The following is a 16,819-nucleotide window of genomic DNA, read 5'->3' as shown; positions in this document are numbered from 1 at the left end:
TTGACATTCACCTGACAGTCCCATGGGGACATGCATCAACCTCCTGCTCCATCTCATGACTGAGACATGATTCTCTTTTTAAAGATTTATTTTTAGACATTTCTTCCATTTGAAAGATTCCTATATGATCAGATGTTCTATCATATTCAGTTTGATTAATTGCGTTAGGCTCAGGTTATAGAAAAAAAAACAAACATTAAAGTTTATTTGATTGTTATGAGCAAATATGCACAACCCCAAAATGTCCAGTTTTTCCATTAAAGGCTTTATGAAAGTTAGACATTAATTTGATATAAATCCAATAAATGCACATTTTCTTTCCTTGACTTGTGTTTGTAGGTTTTCGAACTTCTTTTCTTTATTAATTTATATTTTCCAAGCAGCCAGGCTTTCTTGTTATCTTTTAAAGTGGTTTTGATCAATAGTTCTTCGGTCTCTCTGAAGGTCTTTCAAAGTTTTTCTTTGAACATTTGCTGCTTTTTCACTCATTTTCAGTCCAGTCCTTGCACCTGACTGCTTAACACTGACCTATGAATCATTGAAGCTTTAAAAAGGCTCCTAACTCAAGGAATGAACCAGTGTTGGCACTTTGTTACCAGCAGCCTGTCACAAAGACACATCATTTGTTCATTTCTTTAGTTTCCTCTATGAAAACCAGCAAAGATAACACAGTCTGACAGACAGAAAACAGGATTTCTGCAGCAACAAGGTGATTCCCAAAGAGCTGTTAGCTGAAAACTTGGCATATCTCAGCATGGTGTGCAGCGTGTCCTTAAAACATTTGAGGAAACTGGACAAGTGGAGGACAAAAGAAGAAGTGTCAGGCCTAAAGAACTATCTACAGCAGATGAACAGGATCTGAAAGTGATGTCCTTAAGAAAGAGGAAAAACTCCAGCAAAGACCTGACACAGGAGCTGAGAGATGCATCTGGACCTTCAGCTGATCCATCTGCTGTTGGCCCAAGCCTCATCAGAAATGGGCTCCATGGAAGGGTGGCTGTCAGGAAGCCGTTCTTAAGGAAGGGAAACAGGGAGAAAAGGCTGAGCTGTGCCAAAGGACACAAGAAGTGGGCTGAAAATCAGTGGCAGCAGGTCTGATGGAGGGATGAATCCTCCCCAGAACCCGGAGCTCAACATTACTGAAGCAGTGTGGGATCATGTTGGCAGAGAACGGAACAAAAGGCAGCCCACATCCAAAGAAGAGCTTTTGGATGTCCTTCAAGAAGCCTGGAGAACTATTCCTGAAGACTCCTTAAAGAAAGGACAGAAAGCTGTCTGAGAGGGTTCAGGCTGTGTTGGAGAATAAAGGAGCTCAGACCAAATATTCACTTTCAAGCTTGTTAAAACTGTACAAACTGCCTTATATGCTGTATTTACATTTATGTTTGCACATGTTTCAATAAACCACTGCACATATCTTCTGTTATTTTCCATCAAAATATAAAGAAACGTATGGTGGATCAAGGCTTTTGCACCGTGATGTGTAACTTTCTTTAGATTAAGATGGAACTGGGTTCATTTACGCAGGTTCAACACGGAGTAGCTGAGAGCTGACAGAATGAAACTGACTGAGGGAAAGCCAGATGGAATATGGTGTCCATAACTACATGTGAGGAGAGACGGTAATCTTCTGGTTGGAGTCATGTTACAGCTGGTTGAGGACTGCTGAGCACCAAAACAAGTGCAGCATTGAACTGGAACCAGTGGGGTGATTAGGCAGGCCGGGGTGCCACTGCTCTTTTCCTGGGATTACGAAAAGGGATTATTAACTAAATACCCCTTTAAACTCATTCTGCCCCTTTAATTAAACCTAACCTCCTATCTGCCAGCGCACACTCATTCCACTTTTCATACACAAGGCTGCAGACTGACTCTCCATCTCTTCCTCTACTTCCTCTTCCCTCTTTGTTTTGCTCGGCATCTCTTTCGTCCGTGCGCTTCCTCGTTCTTATTTTCCTTCTCCTGCACTCAGTTTAATCTCAGTCGTTTGCCCCTGCTGTGTGGTCACTCTCTCTGCCTCCACTTGGCAGCAGAAAATAAAAAACAAGTGCCTCTTGTTGCCACCAATCAGATCCCTGAGTTTGCTCTGGGGGCTGCGTGATTGGCTCCTTCTGCAGAGCAGTTTAAGGGAGGAAATCTAGTCCCAATGCTGCCTGTGGGCTCAGTAACAGATGCCAGCAGGTATTTTTCATGCCTTTGTCGATCGAATTAGAATTCGCATTTAGAGGGAGTAAACTCCTAAATATGTCTTTTTCCAGAGAAAAATGTGAAAAAGCCTTTTTTATTACAAAGCTATCCAGTTCACCATCCACAGCTGGGTATTCTCACTTCTGAGAGGCTGGAAAGTTTTAGCTTCATGATATAAGTGCAGATTAATGATCTGATTATTTCACAAATAGTCGACTCGTTTGCTCCACAGATGATGGCAAACAGCACCACTTTAGCCCCAAAATGTTGAATTCATTACAGACACAAAGAAAAAAGCTTGTTTTCCTGGTAGTTTGAGGCCATTTTGTTTTGGTTTCTGTAGTTAGCAATAAACATCTTGAGCTCTGCTCATGGATTCGAGGCATTTTACACCTTCACCTTGCAGTGTCAGAGAGGAGGGAGATTAAAGATTTACCTGAAACTTATCAGGTAAACACTGTGTTCTGTATCAGTCAGGAGGAACAAACAAACCTCTGAAATGGAAAGTAAACAACAAAACTCTCTTGACGTCAAAGGTTTGAGCCAATCAGATAAAGATGACTCACTACAACCTGTTTTTTTTTTTACGACTCTGCTGTTAAGTAAAGCTGTTGTGTGTCGGTTTTATTGCTGTTGTTGTTTTAACAGTTAAACATAAAAAAATAAAAATGTTTATTTGACTCATTGAAACGTTAATTAATAAGTAAAAATGCAAATCCAGCACAAACTTTCTCTTAATCTGTTATAAAATGAATCCAAATGAAATTGGAACAGCTGAAAAAAAAACACAAGCAAGTCGAGGCCTCTTAAAAGGCATCAAAACATGTGCTTGGGTGCGGAGTTTGCTGCACAGCATGTGCCAGAATGCCGTGTTGATAATCACTGGAAACACGTGACGCGCTGGTGTGTCTCGACCTTGTCTGCTGATCTGTGGAGCGCTCCAGATGTGACACAGACAGCTGTGATGTCTGTCCACCTGCTGTGACTCAGATCAGGAGGGCTGCTGCACCGTCTTCAGACCCACCAACAGCTGTAAACATCTGGCAAACAGCATCCCAGTCAACTTCTGAGCAACTTTAACCCCAAATCTGAACCTCACACAGTGCTGTGAATGTGATGAATGCTCTGAGCTGAGAAATGTCTGCACATCATATGGGATAATTAAATGGATATCAGCTTTTAAATGAATTCTACACACTGTAGTTCATCCCTAAATAGAATCAAGTCTGTTATTATCCTGTTTTGAAGTTTGGTGAGATAGCCTTCATCTCTTTTAAGACACGGGCAGTGTGGAGTCCCTCCGTGGGTGACTTCAGGGTTGCAACATACAGATGTTTTTTCTTCTGTTTTGGGGTTTCAGAAAGTTTTGCTGTCATCGTGAATCCCTTAAAAAACTCAAGTTCTGCGGAGGGAAAAGGACTAATATCCTTGAAATTTTCCCCAAATGGAGACATTTTTAAATCCAGGTTAAAAACAGTTCTTTTCTCATGTGTCTATGCATGAAATCTGCACGATATCTTTTAATTTATCTGGACTGTTGCTTGTTTTTAAATTCATTTAAATTATTTTTTTTGTTTCTCTTTATATTATTTTATGTATTTTTAATGCTTCTTCCACTCCCTGCTCCAATGCTTTTATGTTATGTAAAGCACTTTGAATTGTTTTGTACATGAAATGTGCTATACAAATAAATTTGATTTGATTTGATTTGAAAAGGACCAATACTGTAAAAGTACTGTGTAGTCCTGCAGTATAAGTATTACTTAAGCGATGATAATACCACAAAAAGTACTTAAAGTATTCAGAGTAAATGTAATCAGTGCAGAAAAATGTCCCAGACTTATAACTAATGTGTTATTAATGTGTAAAAATCAAATTTTACTGTTATTCGTTGAGCTGGAGCTCATTTTTAATCATTTTATCCCCATATGCAACTAAATTTGAGTATTTGTCTAATTTATGAGGACACAAACTGTTTCAGCTGTACTCAGTCAACAAGCTCTTCGTGTATTTTGTGTGCTCAGTTTGTAAAGAAGGCCAAGTAAAAAACCCAGTGAGGTGATATTACTATTAAGTTGAAAGTAGCATGAAAAGACTGAAAAGTAAACTGCAAGTACCCCAGATTTGGGTAAATGTAATTAGTAACACCTCAAATCCTGATGAATCTGAGCCAATTATATCTGCATCTTAATGAGTGGCTCACATGAACAGATGCTTGTAAACTACTTTAAAAACCTTTTTTATAATCCTCATATATACCCTGACTTGACTGAAAGGTTGAATGTTAAATATAAAATGCTAAAAATATTGCCAATATATTCAGTTTCACTTCCATACGATGCCCACTCGCCCTCCTACACACTCCTCAAAGGCAAAAACAAAGCACCCAAACAAGTAAGTACATTTATTTATTCTTATCTTTATTGTATAAAAAAAAGAAACATACAAAATTCATGTAGAAATTTTACAATAGAAAAAGATTGAAAAACAGCAAATACACACTGCATGTCACTGACACTGAGCTCCGCTGGCGGGAAGGAGGCGAGCGTCGAACCAGGAAGTGAACGCTCATAAAGCAGGAACAACCAGGAAAAAGCTACTGCAGGTCACGTGACCACCGCCAACGTGGCTTGAAGCACTGCTGACGAACCACTTGACGAATACCAGCATAAGTACAAGCAGTAAATGAGTTTGTACCATGCCAGCAGTTTGATCTCTGCTCAGCCACGCGTTGGCCGAGCGTCCGCAGGCTGCAGCATCATCCTGACTTTACACGTAAAAAGTTTCAAAGATGCCCCAAAAACAACAGCGCAACTAAGGCAGAATGAGAGCCGTACGAAACGAAACCTGTATGACGTCGCCAAACGCTCACAAAATCCTGAAATAAAAAGCTGAAATTTTCCTAAAGAGGACTCGTGAATCCAGAGAACATTACAGTAAATAAACCTGCATGTTTAGCATGTTCAGCCGGCCTCTCTACCAGCTCCACCTGTCACAGACTGAAAAATGCGTCAATAAATGTACAAAAGAACCTGATATTTGGGTGAGATTTCACTTCAGTCATTTTAAGCTGTTAAACAAACACTTCAAGTAATGCAGTGAGCTTGCGGTGCCTGATTCGCTCTTCTTTGTGCTTTAAAGGGTCTAAAAGGAGAATTTGGGTACTTTTACGTCTTATCTGATTTACACATCGAAGGTAGAGCCCCACTTTCAGTTTGTCGAGGGGCTCTGTGACGCCAAAAAGCTGCAATATGATAAAAGTTGTTCATGACAACAAGCGTAAAAGCTTATTGTTAAATGTTTTTATCACAGCGAGCGATGGATGAACAAATGCCGTCACCAGCTTTAACTCCCAGCTCCTTCCATCTCTGTTTCTACAGTTACAACTCAAGTACAGATTAAGTCAAAGTTTTGATCAGGAATGTAAGAAAAAATAAATACACAATAAATGAAAAACAAAAACCTTCAAGGAGCTACAGATAGGCTGACTTCCAGAATAAATTACACTCGTAATATGAGCAATCATTGTTCTCTTAAACTACAAAAGGGTTCATTTTACAAGCATCATCCAATACTTTTCAACAATTAAAAGATCCAAATGATATACGTCTTTCTTCTCAAACTCGTGGAATACCTTCTCAAATCCACTGGATTTAAATTCAGACTTGTTCTAATGTTGAGGAGGGCCGCTCAGATATAGAAAATTTAAAAAAAATCCCAAACACGGTGAACTCTCAAACCCTCATAAGTACTTTTAAAGTCCATGAAAACATTTGGATAAATTAGATCAATCTCCCAAAAAAAGACTATTTACAGCTGACCAAGAAACTATGAACACTGTTGCCAGCTCCAAACAGCGGCAGCACGAACTGCGTCGAATAAACTCGTGCTGAGTTTAGCGACTGCAAAGGAAGCACAGCGTGTTTGACTTGTGTGTGCGGATGATTGTCGTGGTGTTGGAGGTGAAGCCTCAGCAGAAAGGCACATCGAAATGAAGCCAGTTCAGTGAAATAACACCCGATGCAGAATAAAGACACAACGGCAACGTTTGCACAGTCAAACTGTGTCTGCCAGACTTCTCTGAATTAGTTTGAGCCAGAGGATCAGAGGGGTTGAGTGATAAGTTATAAATAAAGACCCGCAGACGTCATTCAATCAGTTTGGACATAAATCACATGTCTGACGGCTGCTGTTAAAGCTAAATGAAGAAGACATTTAGGGAATTCATGTCCGAGAAATTAAAAGAAAAAAATGTGTGAAATTTCAGCTCTCACCCCAAATCTTCCATACGTGCACTCACAAACACACACCGACTCACGCCTGCTACATAAAGAGCCTACCCCCGAGACACGACAAGGACGAAAACAAAATCATTTTACAAAATGTACAAGTAGCGACCGTCAGTCAGTCGGTCAGTCGGTCAGCAGCAGTCTGTACCAGCAGACTGTCGGGCAGTTTCCACAGGAAGCAGCCGGATCCAACACCTTCGGCTCCTGATTTCATCCGTCCAGTTTGGTTTTTCCCTCTAATGTTTGACTTCGAGCCATGTTACACCTCCAGGATCACATCAGCAAACCTGCTGAGTTTGTGTGGCTCACAAGCAGAAACACATCGGCCAGCGGTGACGCCCAGAACGTAAAACGGCGCCCAGCGGCGCTCTACGTGAGCCTGTAGAGAGTGCTGAGCGTTTGGGTGATGAAGCTGAGGAGTCCCCTGCAGACGCCTCTCCAGTCTCGCCAGTGGTGAGCGACGAGCTGCGAAAGAGACGGACAGAAATGTTATTCCAAATAAACACGTCTGACTATTCAAGATGGAAAATAATTCACATTTATTTGACAAAGTGATACACAGTCCTTGTTCCTGACCATTTAACACTGACCTATGAACCATTAAAGCTTTAAAAAGGCTCCTAACTCAAGGGATGAACCGGTGTTGTGTCGACACATAACAGACAATTTAGCAAAGAACCTGTTTTAAATTGTATCTTTAGGCACTTTGTTACCAGCAGTCTGTCACAAAGACACATAATTTGTTCCCATTTCTTTAGTTTCCTCTATGAAAACCAGCAAAGATAACACAGTGTGACAGACAGAAAACAGGATTTCTGCAGCAACAAGGTGATTCCCAAAGAGCTGTTAGCTGAAAACTTGGCATATCTCAGCATGGTGTGCAGTGTGTCCTTAAAACATTTGAGGAAACTGGACAAGTGGAGGACAAAAGAAGAAGTGTCAGGCCTAAAGAACTATCTACAGCAGATGAACAGGATCTGAAAGTGATGTCCTTAAGAAAGAGGAAAAACTCCAGCAAAGACCTGACACAGGAGCTGAGAGATGCATCTGGACCTTCAGCTGATCCATCTGCTGTTGGCCCAAGCCTCATCAGAAATGGGCTCCATGGAAGGGTGGCTGTCAGGAAGCCGTTCTTAAGGAAGGGAAACAGGGAGAAAAGGCTGAGCTGTGCCAAAGGACACAAGAAGTGGGCTGAAAATCAGTGGCAGCAGGTCTGATGGAGGGATGAATCCTCCCCAGAGCCCGGAGCTCAACATTACTGAAGCAGTGTGGGATCATGTTGGCAGAGAACGGAACAAAAGGCAGCCCACATCCAAAGAAGAGCTTTGGGATGTCCTTCAAGAAGCCTGGAGAACTATTCCTGAAGACTCCTTAAAGAAAGGACAGAAAGCTGTCGGAGAGGGTTCAGGCTGTGCTGGAGAATAAAGGAGCTCAGACCAAATATTCATTGGGATTTAAAAAAAAAAAAGCTTTGTGTAGCACTGTAAGTGCAAAAATAAAAACTCACAGTCATAGTTGAGAACTGAGAGTCAAGAGACAAAAGGCACGAATGCTTAGGACTCCTCAGGTCAGCCCAAACCTGACAATGAACAGATGAAGTTACTCTGAACTCCCTGAACCTGTCGTGCCTGTGGTGAACCTCCCTCCTCCTGCCTTTACAAATGCCATCCCTCGCTCGTTGCGTTTCAAACTGCTCATTTAGAAAACTGCCCCACAGTGCTGTTGGCAGCTTGTAAACATCCCACACACACAATTTGATAAATTTCCCCTCACGCACGCAGCAGAGAGACGGAGCAGGAAACAGCTGTAAACCTGCTACACATGTCTGCATCCTGATGAAGTGTGCAATCAATGTCTGAGTGAGAGCCGAGGGTAGGTGACGTCATCTTTGTTTATGTGCAGAAGGCGGGATGGAGAGGGAAAGAGCAGTAGGGAGGTGTGTGTGTGTTTGGTGGGGGGAGGGAGGGCCGCTGCCAACTCCTCACGCGATCAAGAGCACAGAGGGAGGGAAGAGCACGAGAGGGTGAGATAAAGAAACAATCAGAGGAAACAGACAGCAGGGGAATATATGCTGTCATGTAATCTGTGAGTTTAGGAGCAAATGGATCGTTGCTGAGCATTGTTGATCTCAATAAAGTTTATTTTACCACTCAGAAGCCGAATAAAGTCATTGACAATGATAAAGGGACCAGTGATAGACAAAGGAAGGAGGTCAAGAAGGGCCATCTGAACCATTTCTGTGCAGAAAAAGGATGAAAGGTAAAGAAAGTGTGAGATTATCAGGCGAGGTAAGAAGAAAATTAAAGGTAAAGCACGAAGAATGCAGCAGACAGATGTTATTGATTCACTCTCACACACGCACATATTGATCCGTCTTCCTCGCTGCCTCTTACACCCACAAACACGTGTAATTACATGTAAATTACTTAGAAATGTTCACCCGTGCAGGCACAAACTGGCCTAATAAGTGGCCGTCTGTGTGTTAGATGCGAGAGGAAGAATCAATGCAACTATGTTCAAAGACAAGAAAACACTTCACGCTCGCGTCCTCATTTCAACTCAACACAAACTCATCGGCTCATTTTCAGCTTGTGTAACATGTGCGGTGCACATGAGCTTCACACCCACCCCCTCTACTCACCGCTCTGCGGAGGACTGTGGCATTAAATTCATCACCAATCAACCTCAGCCGGTTGGCCACTCTCCTGATCTCCATCTCCTGCACCGCCTGTGCCTGTGATGGAGCCCAGGACGGGTGCTCGTTTTGGGGCAGCAGGTCGGGCAGAGCCCCCTGCCGGCTGGAGGGACTCTGGTTCTCCTCTCGGTCCGAATCTGCAGCACAAAGAGGCCAAAATAAATCCAGAAAACTAGCCGTTTCAAGCTCATTCTCATTTTGTTTTGTTTCTACATCCCCATGTTGTCTTTGCATCTGTTTGATAAAAACGTCCGTGTATGAAGAGACAGATGCGCTGAGCTTATAAATGATTTAAACATTAAACGAGCATTTTGTTGTCACACGTGAGCACACATGGAAAAAATGACCCCATGGCCGCTGAACCTGAAAGAACAGGAACTGGTGACATGAGTTTTCTTGATCTGCAACCAGCATGTTTAAACTTCATTCTTGACATTTGAGAATGAGACATATTAATAAGAGTTACTGCTGTTCCCACACAGACATTCCTTAAGGAGCCTGACGGGCTGACAGTGACTTATTCTCCTCTTCATGGAATTTGGGAGAGTAATCTTTTAATCTGCTTAATAAGTCTGGTATGGATTGGTTCTGTTATTTGTGTGTTTACCGAGTGTTTTTCTTAATTAACAAATACCCAAACCTTCTGTTTGGTCTTTACCAGCCAGAGATATTATGATTTTACGAGAGCTGATGTGGGGTTGGTGTGCCTGCGCTCTTAATCACAAAGCCTGTTTTTATTCCATTGGACACATTTAATTATCTATTTATGTGTTTATTTCCCCCTTTTTTTTAGAATAGATGAGATTAAGCGTCACAATCACACCATCTGCATTTCTCCTGCTAATTCTTTACACAGAGTCGTATTTCTTTTCTTTTTCTTTAGATGCATTTCATACATATTTTGTTTTTTTGACACTGTGTGTGGGCGATATCCCGCTCTACACTCATTCGGACCCCCAGCTCGACTTCGAAAGGACCCCTTTCGCCAGCACCGAGCTGAACGCCTGCGTCAAACCACAACTCGAGCTGCCACAACCGCAGCATCTGCTCTGCTAGGAGGATTACAACTGATCCTTTAAAGATGCAGGTGACTAGACAGACAGCGAGGGAGAAAATGAGAGCGGCAGAGAAAAACCCAAACAAACAGGAAAACCCTGGCCTGTTGCCAAGGTAACTCAGAGGCAGTGCTCCTGGAGGCCTCTGCGTGTGATTGGAGGAGAGAGCGAGGGGATGGGGGTGGGTTTGAGATGCGATAGGACGATTGAAGGGAAACGAGAGGGGGGTTGTGATGAACCTGACAGGCTGACAAGGTGACAGCGAGACCCCTTGACCAGTCAAGAGAGCCAGGAGAGACGGAGGGGTGGGCTGGTTGTTGGGTGGGGTGCATTAAAAATAAAAACAGAGCTGAATGTCTCTCCTACTAATTATTACTTTACAAAAAAACTGTGCCAATAAACAAATTTAAATGCAATACAAGTTAAACTACAAACTGACAGGAGAAAACTAACCGACTAAAATAATTACAGTATGTTAAACCACATGAGTTTATCAATTAACTGGCTGGTAGATTAATTAGGATAAACTTACTTACTCAGTGGATAAAACGTTCACTTGATCAGAAACTGACTTTGATTTGTAGACTAACCCACAACCCGAGGTTTCTGGATCTCTGACCGTTTTAGCCGTAAACAGCCTGAGGAAACATTTCTGAGCTGAGCTCAGCGGGAACAGCCTGCAGGCTGACGAAAAGCTTCACTGAAACTCATGAACTGACTTGGCTGAGCAGCTGAGAGGGAGAGGAAACGCTGCAGACTGTTTCTTTATTGCTGCCAGGGTGCAGAGGACAAGTCTGAACATGCCTGCATGCACAGCTGACCCACAGCTGAGGGAGGAGGTGAGGGGGAGGAGGAGGGGGAGGAGGAGGAGGAGAGTATCTGTTTACATTGGTAGAAATCTGTCCCAACACAGTGGCTCAATTAAACAACTCATCTTATCTTAAGTGACAGCAGGAGAACAGGCTTCCACTTCCATCAAACTTTTATTACTAAGAACTAGTCGTTTAAATATCCTTTTTAATAATGCACAAGTTTCCTATCAATAATCCTGCCTCATGTTAGATTATAATCACCCAATGTGTGGAGAGCAGAACCGGTTTGGGCGGTTTACAGTCTGTGCCCTCTAGTTTCAAGGCCAAATCTGCCATAGAGGAGTCACATGTTCATCCCTGTGACAAGTGCACCACATCTCCTCCTCATCGTCTCATACTGTCCAACCTCCTCCACCTGCCAACCAAACCCCCCCCCCCATCAGCCGTGCTCAAACAAACCCCGTCATGGCAATAAAAGCTCCAATGCAGTGCTCACATAATCGAAAACGCTCCTGCTCGCTGATAACGTTCGTGTTTGCTTATGGGTGGGGGTCCGAAAGGCAAACTGCTCTTTGTTTTCGAGTCCCATCTGAAGTTTTCACTCCTGCTCGTTAATAAATATGCGTGCACTTTGCACCTCCCGCAGCAGGAAGCTTAAATCCCTTCTTTCCCTGCAGCTGCTGACACACCTAAATATTACCGGCGTGCTCTAATACAGATGTTGGTGCTCTAATACAGATGTTGGCATCACATTTCCTGCTTTCTCCTCTTTTGAAAACAAAGGGAGAACTAACTTGTGTGATTTTGTCACTTATTTTTACGACTGGTGTAAGATTATATGACCCCGACAGCGCTGTTTTCTCTCATTGTGATTAATTAAAAACCTACCCGACTGCTCCTCTGACGAGTCCCCGGGTGCCGATGTGTCCCGGTTACTCTCCTCCCTCCGGTTGCAGAGCGGCGAAAGTGGAGCCGTTGGTGACGGTGAAGGGTGAGTTTGCGTCTCGTCCTGGGGGTAAGGTAGTGGGTATGACTGGTAGAGGGCCTGGAAAGGGTCCAGATTGTGGGGATTGTGGTGGGGATGTGTGGCGCCGACGCCGGCCCTGGTGCTGGTGCTGCTGGGAGTGGTGGTGAGCAGGCTGGGCCAGGCGTGGAGGGGTCGAGGCAGCACCATGCAGCAGGCGTTGTGGCGAGTGGCATTTCCTCCTCCTCCTCCACTTTCTGCAACTGTCTCGATGGTCTCTGCACGGGCCATCTCAGTAGTAGCCTAAATCATACAAGTAAACACACAGCTTCAAAAATATGCACAAAACGTAAGAAAATGACTTTAAATCAAAGCAGAATATGATGTCTAAAAAAACAACTCAAACACAACAAACTGTTTGTCTACTAGCCGTGTAAAAACAAGTGGTTTACAGACTGAGACACTTCAATCCACTAATCTAATTTTAGCTTAACTTCTTCTGATTTACATCAGTTTGACCTACCGACCTACATTCCTCTGCCGTCCGCTAGGGGGCAGCAGCGGCGCCGCTTCTTCAGCATGAGACTGGTGTTTGTAAACAAATCCGTGCATCTCTGAGCACGAGGATGGACGCACGCGTGTACGCACACAGTAAAGAGAGGAGGCGCGTGGTAGTGAAGAAAATATCAAGGTTCACATGCCAGAAAACAGCGAGACGGAGGGGGAAAAAAATAACTCGACGCGACGTGCTATTATTTTCGTTTTTTTTCCCTCTTAGTTTGTATTTCTTAGTAAAATGTCTAAATTTCCAAATTTAACAACGACCCAGCGATTGTTAATGTCTGGTTTTGGAAATCCCTCTGCGGTCCACAAAACACTTTCCCATCTAAAATGATTCCTTTAACGTCTCAAAACGCCCTTTTCCACGTTTTTTTGTTTTGTTTTGTTTAATTTTCTGCACTTCTTGACCCAACATGTCTGGACAAGTCTGCCACAAAGCACCGCCAAAAGGTTTGACAAAATACTGACCATCGAGCATACATTTTAGAGTGTCCCGTCGATGCTATAAATATTATAAATATGGCTCCCTCGTTAACTGACATTAAATGCGCGAAAATAAAAACCAATAGGGGGGAAATATAATTGTCATTCAGCTGGAGATGACTGCCCAGCTTTTCTCCAACAGCTGGGCAGATGATGCAACTTTGCATAGTCAAGATTGTCTGCCAACTTCTGCAGCGGCAAATAAATATTACAAACAGAAGAGCTGGAACGCTTACTTGGTGTTTCTGATGATCCGTGATGAAGCGGTGTGCAGGTCTGAAGCCGGCGGTGAGAGCTGCACATCAGAGAGGATAAAAACCTGCCGAAAACAAGCGGCGAGAACCGGCGGCGGCTCACAAGATGTTGCAGTCCACTTGTAGGAAAATGTGTCATTCCATTTCAAAGGCTTCAAGTCGGATTGTCTCGATTAATGTTTGCGTTTGACTCCGATTAACCCATGAAAAAAAAACACGAAAATATCCGATGAGATGCGATGAATGACGGCGGTCTGCGGTGAGAGCTGTGCGATCTGTCGGCTCCGAGCGGCTCTCCTCTGCTTTTAACTCAATATGTCAAAATAAAAGCAGTGAGGTAAACATCCGGTGTGAGCTTTTTAAAATAAAACCCCACCAGCACGCATGAGCGCGATGCTTTTACAACACGCGTGTGCAAAATTTATTTTTCTTAGTTAACGTTTTAGGAAAGGACGCTTTTGTAATTTGGGGTTAAAAACGTGTAATTCGTTTGATAAAACAGGGCAACAAGAGGAAATTTTTGTGAAATATTGACTGGTTTGCAGAAATAATGCAGCATAAGTATGCCAGAGATGGACTGCAGAGCAAAAAAAAACCCGAACTGATGCAGAAACTGCGCTATAAGTCAAACTTTATGTGCAACTGAGGTCACTTGTGTCGTCACGTCTGATTTATTTATAACACAGAAACTCACAGAAACGTTTGACTCGTTCATTTAAGAGGCTTTTATTTTGTATGGCTGCACCGCAGCTTTATCAGGGGGAATTGACTTCCTCTTCTCGTCCACAACAAGTGCCGACATGCTCCCTGACAGGATGCTGCTGCCTGTCTCCTTCTGTTTATTTTCACTTCACCATCTGATTTTACTTTGCTTCAGAGCTGACAGATTGTCTGTTGCAGCCTTCAGATTTGGCACGTATTGCCCCCCCTGTCTCGTGTTTCCCTTCCTCTTTAACTGTGTGAAACACGCTCTCACCCCCACCTACACACACAAAAACAAACCGCTTCTTACCTCCCTCCACCCCAATTTCCTTTCTCTATCTGACACATCTCCAGACGCTGTAAACTCTCACAATGATCCTGTTTGAAGTGATGATTATTGAGCCCTCAGAGCACTATTAGCGCCTGTCTTATCGGTTCCCACATTTTAAATTAGCTCAAGGTGTGATTCATGGAGGGAGAATGGAACCAAGGAAGTTTTGTTTGTAAAGTACCAGGCAAAGTGACTCAAATGTTAAATATCTTTGACTTAGTTTTGGCTTCCAGCACTCTCACCTGCCCATTCCTCTATTTGTTCCTAGTTTAGAGCACATTTAAGAAGATCCACGTCATCAATTCAGGTATAAAAAGCTCAAAGCAGATTAAATGATCGACTGAAACTAATGAGTTGGAGAAGTTCATGGAGCTGAAAGTCTTGTGGTGTAAAAAGTCACCATCTTTGCTAACGATTGGATTCACAATCTGCTGTTTTTCAGTCTCAGAGACAGAAGAATCAGTGACTTTTAAAGCATTTAGATAGCTGAGCATCGATTACTCAGTATTTACACATGACGAAATGATTGCTGTGCGTTTTAAATGGACTTTTATGATTAAGTTTTTTAAAAAATTGCCCAGTTTTAATCAAGTTTAAAGTCAGTTCCAAGAGATTTGCTTAACACAAGGATTTACATCATCATCACGCTGTTTCATAAGACTTCACTTTTAATCCTTTCCAGTGAATCTGTTGCAGCTCCACAGATTTTTTTGGTGCCGTGTTACTGCTATCCAACTCATTTTCTTGCAGTTTATTCCAACTAAAAATAGAAAACGAAACAAGGCAGCTCATGTGTTTGTCTATATTGAAACATTACACGAGAGAAAATTATGTTAGTGGATCACAAATATGTGCAGGAATGTATATTTTCACCAGTTTATGTCATATGTGTTGTGTTGTAACCCTTGTAGGTTTTTTTTTTCTCACAGTATGAAGTCTTCCAACATGACTTATTGGGTCATTATGAGTTAATTACGTCCTCTGAGTTAACAGTGATGGCTCTAAAACCAGCGTTTTTGCAAACTGACTCACAGCAATTGCAGCTTAAATAAAAACTACATTAATGATATCATGGACACACTTCCTAAAGCCAAACATTAAGAATCATAATCCAGGATTAGTGGGTGTTTTGTTAAATCCAACTCAGCACTCAGCCATTAAACACATCTGGCACATACTTTAATGTCATTTGACCATTTAATGAGCACTTAACTGGTGGATATTGCCTAGTTTCATACATTGTTACAAAAACTGCCCTCGTGCATCCTTCTTATCTGTGAGTTCTTCATTTCTTAACATGATTTTGGTACTTCACAGTTTGACGTTCAGGCTGTTGGCTGCAAACCTCAAACTCAAAGTTGAAAGTCACAACAGCAGTTTAATGGTTTCAGCTTCTCCAGCCTGTAGTCTGAGAAGCCTGCATTATATTAGCATCCTAAGGAACCTCAGAAACCCCCACTGTCTCCACCCCTGACCCCCAGTTCATTGTTTTCTTGAAATCCCCCTCAGCTGAGGGGCATGAGACAGGGGCGGCCCAGCTGAGCTCAGCAGTCAGGTCAGCTGGAAACTGCAGCTTGTCTCAGGACCCCCTCCACCTCTTCCAGCAGCAGATTGGAACACACCCCCTTGTTTGTTTGGGTAGGACGGGGTGCAGAAGGGCTGGGTCCTCTCTCAGGTACATGCCCGGACGAACATCCTCTGCCAGCTTTCATAGAGGCTGACTTCGCAGTGACATATGGCAAGTTAGCTTGCCCGGACTAGATAAATTCCATGTCTTTTTATCATATTAATCTGTAATTTTTCCATCAAATTAGTCTATTTTCTTTTAATTTTCAAACAGTCGCTGGGATAATTGGTAGTTACAACCAGCTATAATCCCAAATAGATGACAGTATATTCGGCTTTCTCTTTGGATGCAGGGTCCATGTTATACTGGTACAATCCAGCTGTTTTATCGTCATAACAAGTTTTTTTGTGGGTTGGAAAAATTATCAGTTGTCATTCGTACTCTAAATACCTGGTTTCTTTCCAGTAAACACATTTCTGATGTTGTTGTAAACATTAATCATCCAAAGACTTTATCAACTGACCTGTTTTTTTAGGGCAGGGGAGGATGATAAATGCTTATTAAAACATCCAGGAGTTACCACATCACTTTTACAAATCAAATCTTCTTGTTTGGTGGAACTAAAGGGTTTTTTTGGAGCTTTTTTTGCTGGAAATAAAGCAACAAAAATAAAGTGTGCCAGGCAGATGAGCAATGATCTTAAATTAACTATTTAATTCCTTTTTCTACCTGATATGTTAGTAATCAAAGCCACTGCGACTTAGATTCTGGATGTGGTTGTTTGTGCAGATTTCTTCAGCAGGAGAGGGTCTGTAGCACAACTTCGTGCTTCAGGACACACACAGAACACCCAAAACACCCGGGGGCTCCACGTTGTGACCGATGCTACCGGTGATGAAGTAACCTGTCGGGATTTTGG

The 16,819-nt window shown here is 42.6% G+C and overlaps 1 protein-coding gene across 1 annotated transcript; it reads right to left on the bottom strand.

The window, feature by feature from the left end:
- Nucleotides 1-4,586: 4,586 nt before the first annotated feature.
- Nucleotides 4,587-13,589, bottom strand: bbc3 (BCL2 binding component 3). The gene is made up of 4 exons (XM_075473005.1): nt 13,283-13,589; nt 11,927-12,305; nt 9,118-9,308; nt 4,587-6,941 (listed from the first exon to the last, which is right to left on the bottom strand). The coding sequence occupies exons 2-4, from the start codon at nt 12,291-12,293 to the stop codon at nt 6,846-6,848; spliced, it is 654 nt and encodes a 217-aa protein (XP_075329120.1). The 5' UTR covers nt 12,294-12,305; nt 13,283-13,589; the 3' UTR covers nt 4,587-6,845.
- Nucleotides 13,590-16,819: the final 3,230 nt, after the last annotated feature.

Source organism: Odontesthes bonariensis, chromosome 9 (genome assembly GCF_027942865.1).
Source record: "Odontesthes bonariensis isolate fOdoBon6 chromosome 9, fOdoBon6.hap1, whole genome shotgun sequence".
NCBI classification, from domain to species: Eukaryota; Metazoa; Chordata; class Actinopteri; order Atheriniformes; family Atherinopsidae; genus Odontesthes; species Odontesthes bonariensis.
Note: the sequence above shows the minus strand (reverse complement) of the source record. Positions and strands in the feature narration are given on the sequence as shown.

Excerpts from the sequence above, each read along its gene's own strand:
- bbc3 (XM_075473005.1), bottom strand. The coding sequence starts at position 12,293 with ATGGCCCGTGCAGAGACCATCGAGACAGTTGCAGAAAGTGGAGGAGGA. Across the intron at positions 9,309-11,926 it reads CTCGTCAGAGGAGCAGTCGG|ATTCGGACCGAGAGGAGAAC; the intron begins GTAGGTTTTTAA and ends TTTGTGCTGCAG. Across the intron at positions 6,942-9,117 it reads CCACAGTCCTCCGCAGAGCG|CTCGTCGCTCACCACTGGCG; the intron begins GTGAGTAGAGGG and ends TCTCTTTCGCAG.